The following is an 18,567-nucleotide window of genomic DNA, read 5'->3' on the forward strand; positions in this document are numbered from 1 at the left end:
TTTGGTTCCCGAGGTTGTGGGTTCAATCCTCAACTGGTGCAAATTGAACATTATAGGGTCAACTGTCTTGTCTTCCTATTCTCCTGTTTGTTGCTCAGAATTGCCTAAATTTGCCCAAAAGTAGCCCGGACCCGACCCATCGCTGCGCAGCAGCTATAATTAATTCATTTGAATTCACCAAAAAATAGTCACAGGTCACAAAAAAGTCCTCTTCTTACTTGGTGTGGCTAATTTATATTAATTTATTTTTGTTTTAAGCATCATTGAAAAATCTCACATTCATCAGAGTCTCAACCTCTCGTCTTGACAACTCCTCTGTAGTGTAGGGGTTAGGGTAACTGCCTACCAACCCTAAGGTCACTGGTTCGAATCCAAGGGAAGAATTCTTGTTATGTTATGTTGAATTCTGCTCTCCTCCCCCGCCTTCAATTGGTTACAGGTGTTTGTTATCTCCTTAATTACTCGTACCAGTTTGCAGCACATCATCACATTACAATGAATGACAACAGTCTTGAAAGCAGTGTGCTCTCTGTAGCCGAGTGGCAGAGTAAAGGTTTAGTGATCATATGGTCACGGGTTCGATTCCTGCCTCAGTCATTTCACATCATTGCTTGACTTTTGATTCCAATTATTCAGCTGTCATTGGACAGTCTTTGATTCCTCATAGTATAAAGCTCATTGTAACTCAGGTTCTCTGTGGCCATATGGTTAGTGTGTTAGGTGTTGTGCTATTTCAACAATTCATATATCAAAACGTGCAGCTTTTTTTGAACTTTATCGGCGTTACTTTTCTCTTTTTAACTATTTATACTTTTTCAAATATTTAACTTTTTCTGCAAATTAAACTCTAGACAAATTATTTTCTCCAGTTTTGTAGCCACACTTGTCTTCTGGCTAAAATTCTGGTCAAAAATGCAAAGAGACTTAGATAATAATTTTAAATATTTTTTAAATGCAGCCAGGGAGCTCTCTGCTCTCATTCAGCCCAATGCTGAGAATTCTCCACAACTCTGTCTGAAACATGCTTATGTCTGTGCTCTCTGTGGCGAAGTGGCAGAGTAAAGGTTTATTGATCATGAGGTCATGGGTTCGATTCCTTACTTTTTTTTTTAAGCAGAAGCCAGTGATCCTCTTATCAAAGGTTTTCTTTACCCCTCACATACTGTCTCTGTCTGTAGCCTAGTGGTTAGCTTGCTGGTCTGGAGACCTGAAGGTTGCTGGTTCAATTCTTGCCTCAACAACAATTATAGTGAATTATTTTCCCAGTTGTCCTCTGTTGACTTCTGATAACTTGCTTCATGTTGAAACTGCTGCTCTCAGCCTGAAATTCACAGAAATTTTCATTCTAAGTCATTCAAGCTTGACTCTCAAGCTTTCTTGATGTTGACAGTGTGCAGATCATTAACAGACAACAGTCTCTGCAACTGTGTGTGCACCGTGGCCTAGAGGCAGAGTGGAAGTCTAATGACCATGAGGTTGTGGGTTCAATTCCGACCTTGGTCAAACATTTGTATGGTGATCACTGCTTGCACTATTTGCTAATTCTGCAACAGCGTTCAGTTGCTATCAGCAGTCACACCATTTCCATTCTTGGAAATGCTTTTTCTAGTTAGTGTGACTGCTGAAGCAGTCACACTATTGTTCTTCTGTTTGGCCATTTTCTTCCGCCTTTTTACGGTCTTCTTCTAGTCCTTCATACTTTGTGCTATTTCAACAATTCATATATCAAAACGTGCAGCTTTTTTTGAACTTTATCGGCATTACTTTTCTCTTTTTAACTCTTTATACTTTTTAAAATATTTAACTTTTTCTGATTTTTTTCAGCTTTATAATGTGTGTGTGTTGCGTCTAACGAGCAGAGCTAGAGTGGTGCTAGAGTGGAGAGAGGCAAAAAAACATTCTAGAGTTTTTCTGGCTAAACTGTCAGCACGGCCACAAATTAAACTCTAGACAAATTATTTTCTCCAGTTTTGTAGCCACACTTGTCTTCTGGCTAAAATTCTGGTCAAAAATGCAAAGAGACTTAGATAATAATTTAAAATATTTTTTAAATGCAGCCAGGGAGCTCTCTGCTCTCATTAAGCTCAATGCATTTTTTTCACAGCAGCAGGAGAAGGAGCTCAACTTTGTAACTTGCTGTTAAGTGCTTTTTAAATCATTTTAATTAACCAAAAAATAGTCACAGGTCACAAAAAAGTCCTCTTCTTACTTGGTGTGGCTAATTTATACTAATTTCTTTTTATTTTAAGAATCATTGAAAAATCTCACATTCATCAAAGTCTCAACCTCTCTTCACCACAACTTCACTGTAGTATAGGGGTTAGGGTGGCCATTTGCCAACCCTAAGGTCACTGGTTCGAATCCAAGGGAAGAACTCTTGTTATGTTATGTTGAATTCTGCTCTCCTCCACCGCCTTCAATTGGTTACAGGTGTTTGTTATCTCCTTGATTACTCATACCAGTTTGCAGCACATCATCACATTACAATGAATGACAACAGTCTTGAAAGTAGTGTGCTCTCTGTAGCTGAGTGGCAGAGTAAAGGCTTAATGATCATAAGGTCATGGGTTCGATTCCTACCTCAGTCATTTCACATCATTGCTTGACTTTTGATTCCGATTATTCAGCTGTCATTGGACAGTCTTTGATTCCTGATAGTATAAAGCTCATTGTAACTCAGGTTCTCTGCACATTTACAAGCCTAATGTAACTTGAGTTCAGTGAGCTGGAGCCCAGCCCGAACTCACAAGACGGGCAGGCTTGCAGGCCTAGATGTGGTGTTGCACAGATGTGACAGTGACAGTTTCCTCATCATTAATCCTCATTATTATAGTAAATGAGGTTGCTCTTCAATATATTTCCAAATTTAAATAAAGGTTATAATAATAATTAAACCTGGGCTATCATCCTATCCTTCCTCGTTCATGTTGTGAGGACAGGACAAAGTCTCTTGGACATGAGAGGTGGGCAGGTGCTTCTCTTGCACTCCTTCACTCACCCACTCTTGATTGGCATATAAATGAATGTTAAATGAAAATAAAAACTAGTTTGGAAATAATACATACCGTACATGCAAAAATGCGAAATTTAAATAATATAGGTTAATATAAAGTATTTTCTATTCTATAGTGACTACAGCTGGCCAAAATTGGCCCCCAGCTTATCATGCCACACCTGTCATGTCTTAGATGTTATGAGTATTTCATGATACAATGTAGCCTAATAGTCTATATTGTTGTGTCTAGGGGTGTCCTCAACTCAGAATTGTGTTTATGCTGAATAGAAACTTCAAGTATTCATTGTGTGACCATGATATGATTACTTGTTTTGCAAAACATCAACAAGACATTATAACATCTGAACTGTTTATGATAGAGACGAGCTGTAAACATCATCTGAATTGTGAGATTATCTACTTTCCCAGGCTCCTTGAGTGGTGCCTCTATGACAAGGGACCGGGTGCGTGTAATCATGTGGTGCAGGAACAGATGCAGAAATTTTTCTGGTCTTCCATTTTTTTTAACAGATTGGCTATTTTACAATATACAGTCTGTCACAAAAGTTCTTCATATGGCTCAGAGTTGAAAGGCTTGGCAGCTCGGTGTAGCTGTCAAGGTATAATAGGTATAGCTCACCTGGTAGAGCAGCTTGCACTGTGAGCAAGGACTATGCTCCAGTCTGGGATCAAATCCCAGTGGAGAGTTTTACACTAAATGCGCAACCGGGGGGCGGGGTGCGAGGAGGTGGCTGGGCGGGTGCAAAACAGTGCAGTCTCCGCCCACCCCCCAGAGGTGAATTGCTAATGTGCATGGCTAATGAGTTGGTTTTAAAATGGCCGAAAAGGGTCGGGGGAGTGAGACTTTAAGCATCATTGAAAAATCTCACATTCATCAAAGTCTCAACCTCTACTTCATTGGAAGTGTTGGAATGGCCTAGTGGATAAGGTTCCTGCCAACCAATCACAAGGTCACAGGTTCAAATCCCATCTGAGCAGTCTTGTTAGTGTCAGCCACTTTGACCTTTAACCAATACCACTTGGTCTGGTCACAAGATCAAACTTGATAATGCATATGCGCCCCCACCTATTCTCTTTACCTCTTTCAATCTTGGTTTATGTTAACATGTTTCTTGTTTATACCACTACACTAAGATTGATTTGCACTGGAACTACAGCTTTGGGCTAGTTAACTTCAGAGTGAGACAGAGTGCAGTTCATCAACAGACAACAGTCTCTGCAACTGTGTATACACTGGCCTAGAGGCAGAGTGAAAGTCTGCTGATCATGAGGTTGTGGGTTCGATACCTACCTTGGGCAACCATTTGTATGGTGATCACTGCTTGCACTATTTGCTAATTCTGCAACAGCGTTCAGCTGCTTTCAGCAGTCACACGCATTTCCATCAGGAAATGATACTTTATCTAGTTAGTGTGACTGCTGAAGCAGTCACACTATTGTTCTTCTGTTTGGCCATTTTCTTCCGCCTTTTTACGGTCTTCTTCTAGTCCTTCATACTTTGTGCTATTTCAACAATTCATATATCAAAACGTGCAGCTTTTTTTGAACTTTATCGGCATTACTTTTCTCTTTTTAACTATTTATACTTTTTAAAATATTTAACTTTTTCACAAAAAATCTCACATTCATTAAAGTCTCAACCTCTCTTCTTCACAACTCCACTGTAGTGTAGGGGGTAGGGTAACTGCCTGCCAACCCTAAGGTCACTGGTTCGAATCCAAGGGAAGAACTCTTGTTATGTTATGTTGAATTCTGCTCTCCTCCCCCGCCTTCAATTGGTTACAGGTGTTTGTTATCTCCTTGATTACTCATACCAGTTTGCAGCACATCATCACATTACAATGAATGACAACAGTTTTGAAAGCAGTGTGCTCTCTGTAGCCGAGTGGCAGAGTAAAGGTTTAGTGATCATATGGTCATGGGTTCGATTCCTGCCTCAGTCTTTTCACTTCATTGCTTGACTTTTGATTCCAATTATTCAGCTGTCATTGGACAGTCTTTGATTCCTCATAGTATAAAGCTCATTGTAACTCAGGTTCTCTGTGGCCATATGGTTAGTGCTCAGCCTGAAATTCACAGACATTTTCATTCTAAGTCATTCAAGCTTGACTCTCAAGCTTTCTTGATGTTGACAGTGTGCAGATCATCAACAGACAACAGTCTCTGCAACTGTGTGTGCACTGTGGCCTAGAGGCAGAGTGGAAGTCTAATGACCATGAGGATGTGGGTTCGATTCTGACCTTGGTCAAACATTTGTATGGTGATCACAGCTTGCACTATTTGCTAATTCTGCAACAGCGTTCAGTTGCTATCAGCAGTCACACCATTTCCATTCTTGGAAATGCTTTTTCTAGTTTATTTCTATGACTCTGATTGCAACTGTAATACTGTTTAATGATCTATTTATTTTATTTTTGGCTACATTTGTTAATTTAGTGTGACTGCTGAAGCAGTCACACTATTGTTCTTCTGTTTGGCCATTTTCTTCCGCCTTTTTACGGTCTTCTTCTAGTCCTTCATACTTTGTGCTATTTCAACAATTCATATATCAAAACGAGCAGCTTTTTTTGAACTTTATCGGCATTACTTTTCTCTTTTTAACTATTTATACTTTTTCAAATATTTAACTTTTTCACAAAAAATCTCACATTCATCAAAGTCTCAACCTCTCTTCTTCACAACTCCACTGTAGTGTAGGGGTTAGGGTGGATGCCTGCCAACCCTAAGGTCACTGGTTCGAATCCAAGGGAAGAACTCTTGTTATGTTATGTTGAATTCTGCTCTCCTCCCCCGCCTTCAATTGGTTACAGGTGTTTGTTATCTCCTTGATTACTCATACCAGTTTGCAGCACATCATCACATTACAATGAATGACAACAGTCTTGAAAGCAGTGTGCTCTCTGTAGCCGAGTGGCAGAGTAAAGGTTTAGTGATCATATGGTCATGGGTTCGATTCCTGCCTCAGTCTTTTCACTTCATTGCTTGACTTTTGATTCCAATTATTCAGCTGTCATTGGACAGTCTTTGATTCCTCATAGTATAAAGCTCATTGTAACTCAGGTTCTCTGTGGCCATATGGTTAGTGCTCAGCCTGAAATTCACAGACATTTTCATTCTAAGTCATTCAAGCTTGACTCTCAAGCTTTCTTGATGTTGACAGTGTGCAGATCATCAACAGACAACAGTCTCTGCAACTGTGTGTGCACTGTGGCCTAGAGGCAGAGTGGAAGTCTAATGACCATGAGGATGTGGGTTCGATTCTGACCTTGGTCAAACATTTGTATGGTGATCACAGCTTGCACTATTTGCTAATTCTGCAACAGCGTTCAGTTGCTATCAGCAGTCACACCATTTCCATTCTTGGAAATGCTTTTTCTAGTTGTTGGATACTTGTTTCTTTCTATGACTCTGAAATCGTGAAGAGCTCTAATGGATATAATGGAAAATTGAATTAAAGGGTAGTAGGCATCTATAAGCTAGAGAGCTTCAGCCTGCACCTTTTCTATCTATTTATGAACTAGTTGAACTAATGATGGTTTTATGGAAGGGTGGAAGGTATGATGAAAGACTGTGATTGATGCTCAACTGTTAATAATTTTGTGTTAAAGATCGAATAAACTACTACTACTACATCATCGTGTGTGTGTGTGTGTGTGTGTGTGGTTACCTGCTGCAGTTCAGCGTGGCGTGCTCTTTGTTGCAGAGTCTCCTCACGACGTTCAGCACCTGCAACACACACACACACACACACACACACACACACACACAGGCTCAGGTTGTGTGTGGTAGTGTGTGTAGTTTCCACCCGTGGTCTTCATCACTTACCGAGTCGTACTTCTCCTCTTCCTCTGCACACAGCCGCCCGCCCAGCTGGAGATACAGACGGTCAGTTATTGATTATTGGTTATTTCATATTCACTGATCATATACAAATACTGTTTATATGATGGATGGATGGATGGATGGATGGATGGATGGATGGATGGATGGATGGATGGATGGATGGTTAAATAAATGGATGGATGGATGGATGGATGGATGGATGGATGGATGGATGGATGGATGGATGGATGGATGGATGGTTAAATAAATGGATGGATGGATGGATAGATGGATGGATGGATGGTTAAATAAATGGATGGATGGATGGATGGATGGTTAAATAAATGGATGGATGGATGGATGGATGGTTAAATAAATGGATGGATGGTTGGTTAATGGATGGATGATGGATGGATGGATGGATGGATGGATGGATGGATGGATGGATGGATGGATGGATGGATGGATGGTTGGTTGGTTGGTTGGTTGGTGGATGGATGGATGGATGGATGGATGGATGGATGGATGGATGGTTGGTTAATGGATGGATGATGGATGGATGGATGGATGGATGGATGGATGGATGGATGGTTGGTTGGTTGGTTGGTGGATGGATGGATGGATGGATGGATGGATGGATGGATGGATGGATGGATGGATGGATGGATGGATGGATGGATGGATGGATGGATGGATGGTTGGTTGGTTGGTTAATGGATGGATGGATGGATGGATGGATGGATGGATGGATGGATGATGGATGGATGGATGGATGGATGGATGGATGGATGATGGATGGATGTATTTACCTGCAGCAGAGATGTAGTAACGATGGCTCCAGTCTCAGTCAGTGGACTGTGAGGGATTCCTGTTATTAACACAAACATCAGACTGTTGCTACTGCAAAATCTCAAAATCTTTCCAAGAATATTTGTCTTATTTCTTGTCAAAATGTCTCATTTCTACTCAAAACTAATCTCTTTTCACTTTAAATAAGACTCATCACCTAAAAATTAACTTGTTTTTAGATCATTTTCATTTGTTTCAAACTAGTTTTCACTTGAAATAAGTAGAAAAATCTGCCACTGAAACAAGTTTTTTGTGCTTGTAATAAGAAAGAAAAACTTGCTCCACTATCAGATTTTTCTACTTATTTCAAGTGAAAATCTGCTTGAAAGAAGTAAAAAGTGTCTAAAAACAAGCTGCTTTTAATGTGATGAGTCTTATTTTAATTATAATGAGATTTGTTTTGACTAGAAATAAGACAAATATTCTTGGTAAGATTTTGAGTTTTTGCAGTGTACTGCTCTACAAGTTCTAAATGAATATTGATTATTGATTATTGATTGGATGAAGCTGACGGTGGACCTTACCTGTCTTAGAGAGCGTGAACACTGAGTCGTGTCTGGAGAACTCCTCCACCCCCACGTATCGGTGCACCAGCTCTGATCCCAGCAGCTCCACCACCACGCCGTAGACCAGAGGCCACGACACCTCCCCTAGGACCAGGGGGCCGGACCAGTCCCCCAGAGACAACCTGAGGGACAGAGAGACAGGGGGACGGACAGAGGAGAGTACAAGTCACAATAATCTCAAAGGAGTTTAAATGGAAAGCAACTGGACTTAGTTATTTGTCTGGGAAGAAGTTTCACCTCTCATCCAAGAGGCTTCATCAGTTCATGTAGCATCTGACCAGGCTGGGACTGGTCCAACTATCTGGTGTGGACCAGTCCCAGCCTGGTCAGATGCGCTGTACATTCAAGCTGTCGGGGTTTATTTCTCCATAACAACCGACCAACTGTACATTATCCCGCTTATTACACAGTTTACGAGTGAAATAATTAATTTGAAACATAATGTTGATCAAAATACGACTTTCATCGATTTAAAATTGCATCATTTAGCGAATCTGCAAGACCAGTCACGTCCGCTGTTTTGCTGAGCCTCCTCCCGTTTGAGCCTTTGATAATCAATCAGTTGATCGATGGATTACCATACACATGTTACGGTGTGTGTATTGTGTGTAGTCGTATCTGTCATAAACAGCGTTTGTGTGGCGGAGTCGTGGTGCCACCAAGGCTCTGATCAGCAGGTTTGGTTTCCATTCAATAGAGCCGTGTAATAACCAACAATAATAACACTGAAATAAACACTGCAACTGTAATACTGTTTAATGATCTATTTATTTTATTTTTGGCTACATTTGTTAATTATTGGATAGGATACTTGTTTCTTTCTATGACTCTGAAACCATGAAGAGCTCTAATGGATATAATGGAAAATTGAATTAAAGGGTAGTAGGCATCTATAAGCTAGAGAGCTTCAGCTTCACCTTTTCTATCTATTTATGAACTAGTTGAACTAATGATGGTTTTATGGAAGGTTGACTGACTGTGATTGATGCTCAACTGTAAATAATTTTGTGTTAAAGATCGAATAAACTACTACTACTAACACCTACACTTCAAATCTACATACAGTAACTGTAGTTGGTTCCTGTCCACACATGAGACTCATGACCAGTGTTGGGCATGGCACTTTTAAAAAGTAATCAGTCACAGCTACTAGTTACTTTTCCAAAAGTAACCGAGTTACTACATTATAAAAGTAACTAATTACCAGGAAAAGTAACAAATGTGTTTTTTATAAAATGTTCAAATATGTCAAATTACTTGGACTCGCCCCCCTAACCGCCGTTTATCTGGAACTAACCAACTCACTCGGAGGGATACTGAGGGATACTGAGCGTCGCCGCTCAGATTTCTGTGATTGACACAGCACGTTGGCCAATCAGGGACCAACTAGTGCAAAGCTCCGTCACTACACTGCGCCACTCTTACCACAACAAACATGGCGGGGCTATCTAGCAGTAGCAGCCTAAAAACAGCAATGAGAGAAGTTCTTATTGAAATACCATCCATTACAGCAATTAAACAAGAGCAAGAGTCGGCGCTTGTTGAGTTTCTTGAAGGAAAAGACATTTTCGCTGTTCTTCCAACCGGATTCGGCAAAAGTTAGCAAGTGATATACCAGCTTGCTGATTGGCTGAAACGCTTACAGGGGGAATGAGGCCAGACTCTCCCTCAGAAATGAAATGAAATGCATTTCCGGGAGAGGCTGGTTTACGAGGCTAAATGTGGGTGTATTGTTACTTAGTGACGGGACTTCTTGAGTCAAGTAACGGAGCAACTTATTGTCAGTAACGGTAACAGCATTATAACGGGGGAAACAGTAACTTTCTGGATTACTGTTACTGAAAAAGGTAGCTCTATTAGTAACGCTGTTATTTCATTACGCTGTTATTCCCGTCACTGCACATGAGACACCTGAGACGTACCTAGGGATGGGAATCGAAAACCGGTTCTTGTTTTGAATCGGTTCCCAGTGTTTCAAAAAAAGGACTGGAATTGAAAAGGGAATTGTTTGCAAAATTGGCAAACGATTCCCTTTTCCAGTCCTTTTTTTTTTTTGCCGCGGTCGCTCTTTGAATTAATGCTGGTGAGTCTGGTTGAAAACAGCAGTGATCGCCTACGTGCTTTCACGTCTGAGTCTCCAAACCAGACACGTCTGTAACAACATCGGAAAAGTTGGCAAGTTGCTCAAAACAGCGATATGGCAGCCGCAGGGACCTGCCGCGTAGAGGAAAAAAGAAAACTGACAGCGAGTGAGTGTCACGACTTCCTGTATGTTGGCCCTTCAAATTAAAAGCCCTTCAACCTTTCACATGGCTCAGTCATATTGATTTTGACTTCATTTTGACAAGCCACGCCTCCAAATGTTGAAATTTAGGTCGACTAATTACTTTTTGGTCGATAATGCTTGGTCGACTATTTGGGGGCAGCCCTAGTAGCCTCCCAAGGTGAACAAAGTTTGTTGTCCTTTTTTTTCCAAATGAGAATCGATAAAGAACCGAATCGAAAATGGAATTGGAATCGTAAAAATCTTATCAATTCCCGTCCCTAGACGTACCTCTGTCCGTCCACGGTGCAGATGGACACGGCCCACTTGCTGCTGTCCAGACACTCCTTCTCTTTGTCCTGCAGCAGAAGAAAGAGTTTGACGTCCCAGCACCACCACAGGCTGTTTGTCTTCTTCACGTCCCTTCTCAGGGTTCCTACAGCTTAAGCCAAGTTAAATTTAAGACTTTTTAAGACTTTTTTAAAGCCAAAAAAAACCACCACATCAATTACATACGGTTAGAGACAATTTGACCCACTTTGGTCCAAGGTAAAGTGACTGCTACATGAACATTGGATTGTGTCTCTTTCCAGCCGTCCTTTCAAAATAAATGTCTCTTTCCAGCTGTCCTTTCAAAATAAAGGCATAAAAAGTCCGGAAAAACAAAACAAAACACTGACTCTGGAGCTGGAGGCGGTGAGAAATTTAGCCCGCCACTAACTTCTCTATGTCAGAATGTTACCAATTATTTTGAGATTTGAGACTAATTACAACCATAAAATACCACTTACCATGTGTTAACATTTTTAAGACTTTTGAAAAATTGATCTAAGACATTTTAATGCCAATTAAGGCCTTGTTTTTAGATGAATGAATTCAATGCCTTTTAAGACTTTTTAAGGATCCGTAAGAACCCTGACTTCTTCATGGACCCAGAGTGTGAGACTGACCTGAGACCAGCAGGGGGCGTCACTACTCACCTGGACTGACGACAGCTGCCGACACCTGGAGAACAACTTCTGCGTCTCCTCGGTGAAGGTGGAGAAGTCCGGGATGACGAAGCGTCCCTGAAGAGCTTTGAGGACCAGGGACACGAAGCCCGTCACGCACCTGCAGCAACACAACACAATGACAACACCACAACACAACAACAACTACAACATGACAACAATGAAAACACAGTCAATCAATCAATCAATATCAATCCATATCCGGTAACACTTTACTTGAATAGGTATTCATCAGATTGACATAACAGCTGTCATAACCATCAATGAATACTTATGACAGCTGTGGTTAAGTGTCATTCAGTAAGTTATGTCACTTTTGATGCAAAGTTGACATTGTTGGAGATGTTTTTGTTCTGACAACTTGACATAAAGACAATTTAAACTGTCATAGCAGACCTAATGGACAAACTTTAACAATGATGTCAAGTTCTACGTCACACTTAATTCACATACAGCTGTTTCCATCCCATTCGAATCAACCAAAACTCGGCCATAGCGAGTGTATTTCAGTTTGTGTGAATCAGGGGATTTTAAAATCGAATTATGGCGTTTCCATCATGATTTTCCGATGCGATACATCTCGATGCATCTAAACAGCTGATGGAAACACAACTAGTGTGAGGATGAACCGACCTGTGGAAGGTGTTTCTGTCCACCGCTCCCTCTGCGTCCTGCAGCTTCCTCAGGTGGAAGAAACACTCTCTGAGCCGCGGGTCGGAGCGGTGCAGCCCCGAGCTCCAGATCGCCTGGCGGAGGAAACAAACGCACCCTGGTGAAGCTCAGGGAGGAAACAAATGCACCCTCATGAAGCTCAGGGAGGAGCAGAGCAGCAGAGCATCAGAAACACAGAGAGGAGGAGAACTCTTCAGTCAGTTTACATGTCGGTGATAATACCTCAAAGAAGTGAGTGACGGAGAGTTTCCCCTCGGAGGAGAAGCTGTCGAACAGGACGTCAGCAGCTCTGGAACAACACAGAGACTGGGTTAGAAACTACCTACTACAGGGGTTCTCCACTAGTTTCACCTTGGGCTCCACATTGTCCCATGGTCATTAAGTCGCGACCCACTTTTATAGAATTCAAACCAAGATTTATTTATTTTTAAGCCTTTAAAAACTCATTTTGCTTTTTATTGAGCAAAGTGCATTTCAGAGCACATGAATGAAACTGAGGAGTTACCATGACAACTGCATGTACGGAAGTGAATAAAAAAATATCAAACTGCACAAAATGGAGACCAACAAAACGATATATTTGACTTCTAATGCATCTCTGCATTCAGAGCATGTTCACTAAAGTGAATAAATATCAAATTGCACAAAATAAAGACCCACAAAACAAAACAAGATTCACTGCATTCAGGCCACATTAATAAGAAACTGATATCTTTGCATTCAGAGCAAATGGAGCAAATAATCAGAAAGTGAGGAGGAGCATTACAACTGCATGTGTTCACGTGTCTCGTGCCTTTCAAAATAAGTTATTTTTCAAAATAAAAGACATGTCCAACATCAGATGTGCATTAAATATTATTTACTTTTTTGACCAGCTGTCCGCGACCCATCCAGAACGGGTCTAGACCCACGTTTGGGTCCCGAACCACCAGTTGAGAACCACTGACATATACTACATATTATATACTACATACAGACCAGATCAGTAGGGAGCAGGAGGAGACTCACGCTCTGCGTTTGGACGGACTCTGACTGTGTTGGGAGGAGAACCAGGGCTGAGAGGAAGAGACTCCTCCTCCTCCTCCTCGGTCCTCAGGCTGGACCACGGCCTGAGGTAGGGGGGGCTTCAGACCGCCGTTACTGACCGACACTGCACACACACACACACACACCCACATACACACACTTTACCATGGTTTTATTACATGTATGTAAATGCAGCATGTGGGCTCCATTCTGGGTAGAAGTTGTGGACTTCCTGAGTGAATGGTGTGGTTCAACAGTCCCCTTGACTCCTGTTATGTGTCTTCTAGGGGACAGGTCTCAGTTACCAAATATATCTACAGTAAAGGAACATTTTCTGTTATCATGGTGGGCCTGATTACAGCTTCCAGAGTGAGGACGGCCGTGTCTCCTAATCTGAGGGAGTGGCTGGGTGCTGTGGTGGAGACAGGCAGCATCCTATGAAGCTGCTCTGTAGGTTGAAAGGCAAAGAGGAAGACGGGATGAGCTCCTGGGAACTTTTTTGGAGTTACACAAAGCAGACCAGAGACTAAATGTCTCTGGTCTGCTTTGTATCATTTATTTGGTGTGGATTTCTTATGTGTCATATTTGTTAGGATTTCATAATCTCTCCTTTTTGTATGTGAGAGGATGTCAGCACCAAAACACACAAAAGAAAACATGTGTATCTTGAACCTGTACTTATTTGTATGTTTCTTAAAAGTTCAATAAAAATTTAAATGACAAAAAAAAGTAAATGCAGCATGTGGACAGATCATAAACTCCACCTGCAGATCCAGGACTGACGAGGCTGATCGGCCTCTGGACCGGATTCTGGACTGGATTCTGGACCGGATTCTGGACTGGACTCTGGACCTGATTCTGGACCTGGTTCTGGACCTGGTTCTGGATCAGGGTCCTGGGTGCTGGTCGTGGAGCTGCAGCCTTGGAAACATCAACAGAGACAGAAAACTAAGATACAGATGGAGCTGATCACCTACTGCTGTTGTTCTTCTACACTGCAAAAACTCTGTCTTATTTCTTGTCAAAATGTCTCATTTCTAGTCAAAACTAACCTCTTTCCACTTAAAATAAGACTCATCATCAACAAATCAACTTGTTTTTAGATCATTTTCACTTGTTTCAAACAAATGTTCACTTGAAATAAGTAGAAAAATCTGCCAGTGAAAGTAAGTTTTTTGTGCTTGTAATAAGAAAGAAAAACTTGCTCCACTATCAGATTTTTCTACTTATTTCAAGTGAAAATCTGCTTGAAAGAAGTAAAAAGTGTCTAAAAACAAGCTGCTTTTAATGTGATGACTCTTATTTTAATTATAATGAGATTTGTTTTGGGTTTTTGCAGTGTATTGAGTATAGAGTTTGCGTTAGTTTACAGTAAAAAAAAAAAAAAAAAAAAAAGTTCACCTGAGACTCTGCTTCAGTCGGCTGGAGGTCACCTGTCATCCCTCCATCATCTGACAGGAGAGGAGAGGAGGAAAGGAGAGAAGAGAAGAGAAGAGAAGAGAAGAGAAGAGAAGAGAAGAGAAGAGAAGAGAAGAGAAGAGAAGAGAAGAGAAGAGAAGAGAAGAGAAGAGAAGAGAAGAGGAAAGGAGAGAGGAAAGGAGGAGAGATGAGAGGAGAGGAAAGGAGAGGAGAGGAGGAGAAAAAAACATCAGTTGTTTCTTTATGCTTCAAATAAAGAAGAAGTTTCAGCTTCCTGAGAAACAGAACTTTCAAAATAAAAGTCCTAACCTTTTTTTCTAATCTACATGTTTTTGTTGCACTGAAAAACAAGTGAGTGTATTTTTACACCAACTTATTTTAAACCTCTGACTCTGTAATTACAGTGTGTGTGTGTGTCTGCAGCTTTCTAGAGTAACACAAAAACCAAATGTCTGTGTTTTCCTGAATTAAAATTAATATATTTTACATTAATATTGTTACTGACACATTTTCTAGTGCTGATTTGATTATCGGTTATTGATTATCAATGTGTTTTGGCCTCAAACTGAAAGTTGTTCTGTGAACAGCTCTATTTAGCCTCCAGCTGACTCCGCCCACTGCAGAGCCATCACACACCACTAATCACAGGGTGTCTCTCTCACACACACACACACACACACACGCACACAACAGCCGTTGCTAGGAATTCTGGGCCCCCTTAAAGAATACTAAAGTGGGCCCCTCCCCCTAACTTTTCCTTTTTTTCCCTTAGACTACGTATGTATTATCGTTTTTTATTTAGCCTACTTTGTTTTGATGCTAATGCAGCATTACACTGCAAAAACTCAAGTATCTTACCAAGAATATTTGTCTTATTTCTAGTCAAAATGTCATTTCTAGTCAAAACAAATCTCATTCTACTTAAAATAAGACTCATCATATTAAAAGTAGCTTGTTTTTAGACACTTTTTACTTCTTTCAAGCAGATTTTCACTTGGAATAAGTAGAAAAAATCTGATAGTGGAGCAAGTTTTTCTTCCTTATTACAAGCACAAAAAACTTACTTTCACTGGCAGATTTTTCTATTTATTGTGAATTTAAGTGAAAATGATCTAAAAACAAGTTAATTTTTAGGTAATGAGTCTTATTTTAAGTGGAAAGAGATTAGTTTTGACTAGAAATGAGACATTTGGACAAGAAATAAGACAAAAATTCTTGGAAAGATGTTGAGTTTTTACAGTGTACTATGAGTATTAGTCAGGGTCTTACGCAGAATAAATCAGTCATACAAAGATTAGACTACTGGGGTTTTTTATGGGCCCCACTGGGCGCTGGGCCCCTAGAGTTATCACCACCTTTCTCCCCTATACAACAGCCCTGCACTCACCTCTGCTGTCTGGCTCTCTGTTGGGCTCCAGCAGTTTGTTTCCGTCCAAACCTCCGTAACGTTTCCTCCATTTACGCCGGAGAGATGGAGTTCTCTGGAAACTGAAGAGACAATCAATCAATCAATCAATCAATCAATCAATCAATCAATCAATCAATCAATCAATCAATCAATCAATCAATCAATCAATCAAACTATCAATCATTCACTGTGACAAATAAAACAGCAGAAGATTTTCAACATTTTCAACATCGACTGTTATTAAATATCAGTCTTTAAAGGCGCCGTTTCCTCAGAAAGAGTTTTTCAGACTCAGACTCCTCTCTAGAAATCTCCACTTCAGCAGCACTTCCAGACACCAAACCTTCCACTTTGATCCCTTTCTATATTCTGAAGGTTTTTACAGAGGGGATTGTTGATATATCATTCACAGCCTCATTTATACAACATTTTATTACTAAAAACATGGAGACATTAGATGTTTTTTCAGGGCTGGTGACAGTATTTTCTCATTTACAGAGTGATAAAAAGAGATATCCACAATCCTCCTCTGGAAAAACTAAAGACTCTAATGTGTCAACTAAATAAAACAAAGTGGCTTCATCCATTGTTCAGACTTCTGTACTGGAAATATATGCAAATTAGCACATATTTAATTAGATATTGCCTCATTTACATATTTAAACATAAAATTTGACAAAACTTGTAATACAAAAAATATTTGTCTTAATGTGAGTGATAAACTTGGGAAGTTTCATGGTGAAATCTGTTAGTTAAATGTTTTGCCCTATTCACCTGTAGTGTCTCATCTTAAATATGATCAGCTCTCTCTCTGATTGGTCGGTGTCAGTGAGTCGACTGATGAATGAACTTCCTGCCTGATCACATGATCAATCACTCGTCCAATCACAACAATCAATAAACATGTAGCGTTAAAGTTGTGTAACTGCAGGTTAGTTATCAATAAGCTTCTAGAAACAAACTCATCAATAACACACTGCAAAAAAACTCAAACTCTTTCCAAGAATATTTGTCTTATTTCTTGTCAAAATGTCTCATTTCTGGTCAAAACTAATCTCTTTCCACTTAAAATAAGACTCATCACCTAAAAATGAACTTGTTTTTAGATAATTTTCACTTGTTTCAAACACATTTTCACTTGAAATAAGTAGAAAAATCTGCCAGTGAAAGACAGTTTTTTTTGTGTTTGTAATAAGAAAGAAAAACTTGCTCCACTATCAGATTTTTTCAAGTGAAAATATCAATTCAATTCAATTCAAAAAACTTTATTTATCCCCGAGGGGCAATTTAAGAGCAAGCTGAGCAGTTCAATCTGCTTGAAAGAAGTAAAAAGTGTCTAAAAACAAGCTGCTTTTAATGTGATGAGTCTGATTTTAAGTAGAATGAGATTTGTTTTGACTAGAAATAAGACAAATATTCTTGAATAGATTTAGAGTTTTTGCAGTGCAGCAGACTGACGCATTCATTCTGTTTCTTTACAACTGATTCATGAATGAAAAAACTATTATTCTCTCTCTCCTTCTCCCCCTTCTCCTCCCTCTCTCCCTCTCTCTGCCACGTCCCAGCTTGTCCTTCACCACCTCTTCCTCTTCAGGAATGTGAAGCTGGACGGTTTCCAGAGACTCAGTGAAACAACACAACAACAGAACAGACAGAACAGACTGGTAACCAGGTGGTAACTAGGCAACCAGGTAACCAGGTGAACAACAGGTGAGTGTCGTCCTCACCACAGGTAAGACCCGTCCTCCCCCTCCTGGCCCTGGCCCTGGTTCTGGTTCTGGTTCTGGCTGCTCTCCATGGAGACTCCAGCTGTTTCTGCTGCTGCTGCTGCTGCTGCTGCTCGGTCCGGTTCCTCTCTGCAGGGCTGCTGAGGAGGAGGAGGAGGAGGAGGAGGAGGAGGAGGAGGAAGAGGGGGAGGAGGAGGAGGGGGAGGAGGAGGAGGAGGAGGAGGGGGGAGGAGACTGCTCCTTTAAAACATCCAGAGACACACTGAACACACACACAACCAGAGAATTAACAGTTGAAGTGATGACGACTCATTGATTTCTTGATTGGACAATTAACATCAAATTAAAGGGACAACGAGGAGTTTCTATTTGGTTATAAAACAGTCTCATATTAATGTGGATGAATCTACGTTACCACTTGTTAATGGTCCATTTTAGATAAATCTATGGTTTTGTCTCTATGGTTATTTTGTTATTATTAGTGGTGGTGGAAATGCTGGGCGAGCCGACCAGCGTTTCTTTACTTTCGGTTTCGTGGCGAGTCATGAGAATAACGCCGCCGTATGAATCTCCGTTTATGGTGGGAACTACGACGGTATGTGATCGTCTTCCAACCTCTGACTTTAATTCTTGATGAATGAAAACATGAGTCTGTCTTGCACCGGTCAAAGAATTTCACGGTGCGGAGGCTCATAAATGTAGTGTGGAAACACTTCGCTTTAACAAAACTCCTCGTTGTCCCTTTAAAAAATTAACCCGTCACATTAAAAGTTTCTGATTTTAAACAAT

At 40.6% G+C, this 18,567-nt stretch overlaps 1 protein-coding gene across 1 annotated transcript in view; it reads right to left on the reverse strand.

Annotated features, from left to right (window-relative positions):
* glsl (glutaminase like) overlaps positions 1-17,849 on the reverse strand; it is a 31,617-nt gene extending 13,768 nt beyond the window's left edge. The window contains exons 1-13 of the mRNA XM_085780513.1: positions 17,779-17,849; positions 16,031-16,131; positions 14,626-14,675; positions 13,989-14,145; positions 13,207-13,348; positions 12,421-12,487; positions 12,160-12,272; positions 11,497-11,626; positions 10,808-10,875; positions 8,212-8,375; positions 7,648-7,706; positions 6,842-6,886; positions 6,684-6,742 (exon numbers count right to left, since the gene is read on the reverse strand). Of these exons, the coding sequence (XP_085636639.1) occupies positions 6,684-6,742; positions 6,842-6,886; positions 7,648-7,706; positions 8,212-8,375; positions 10,808-10,875; positions 11,497-11,626; positions 12,160-12,272; positions 12,421-12,487; positions 13,207-13,348; positions 13,989-14,145; positions 14,626-14,675; positions 16,031-16,131; positions 17,779-17,849 (1,226 nt within the window). The remainder of the gene's footprint in view (positions 1-6,683; positions 6,743-6,841; positions 6,887-7,647; positions 7,707-8,211; positions 8,376-10,807; positions 10,876-11,496; positions 11,627-12,159; positions 12,273-12,420; positions 12,488-13,206; positions 13,349-13,988; positions 14,146-14,625; positions 14,676-16,030; positions 16,132-17,778) is intronic.
* Between the last annotated feature and the right edge of the window lie 718 nt (positions 17,850-18,567).

Source organism: Trachurus japonicus, chromosome 6 (genome assembly GCF_045865225.1).
Source record: "Trachurus japonicus isolate A0001 chromosome 6, Traja_1.0".
Lineage (NCBI taxonomy): Eukaryota > Metazoa > Chordata > Actinopteri > Carangiformes > Carangidae > Trachurus > Trachurus japonicus.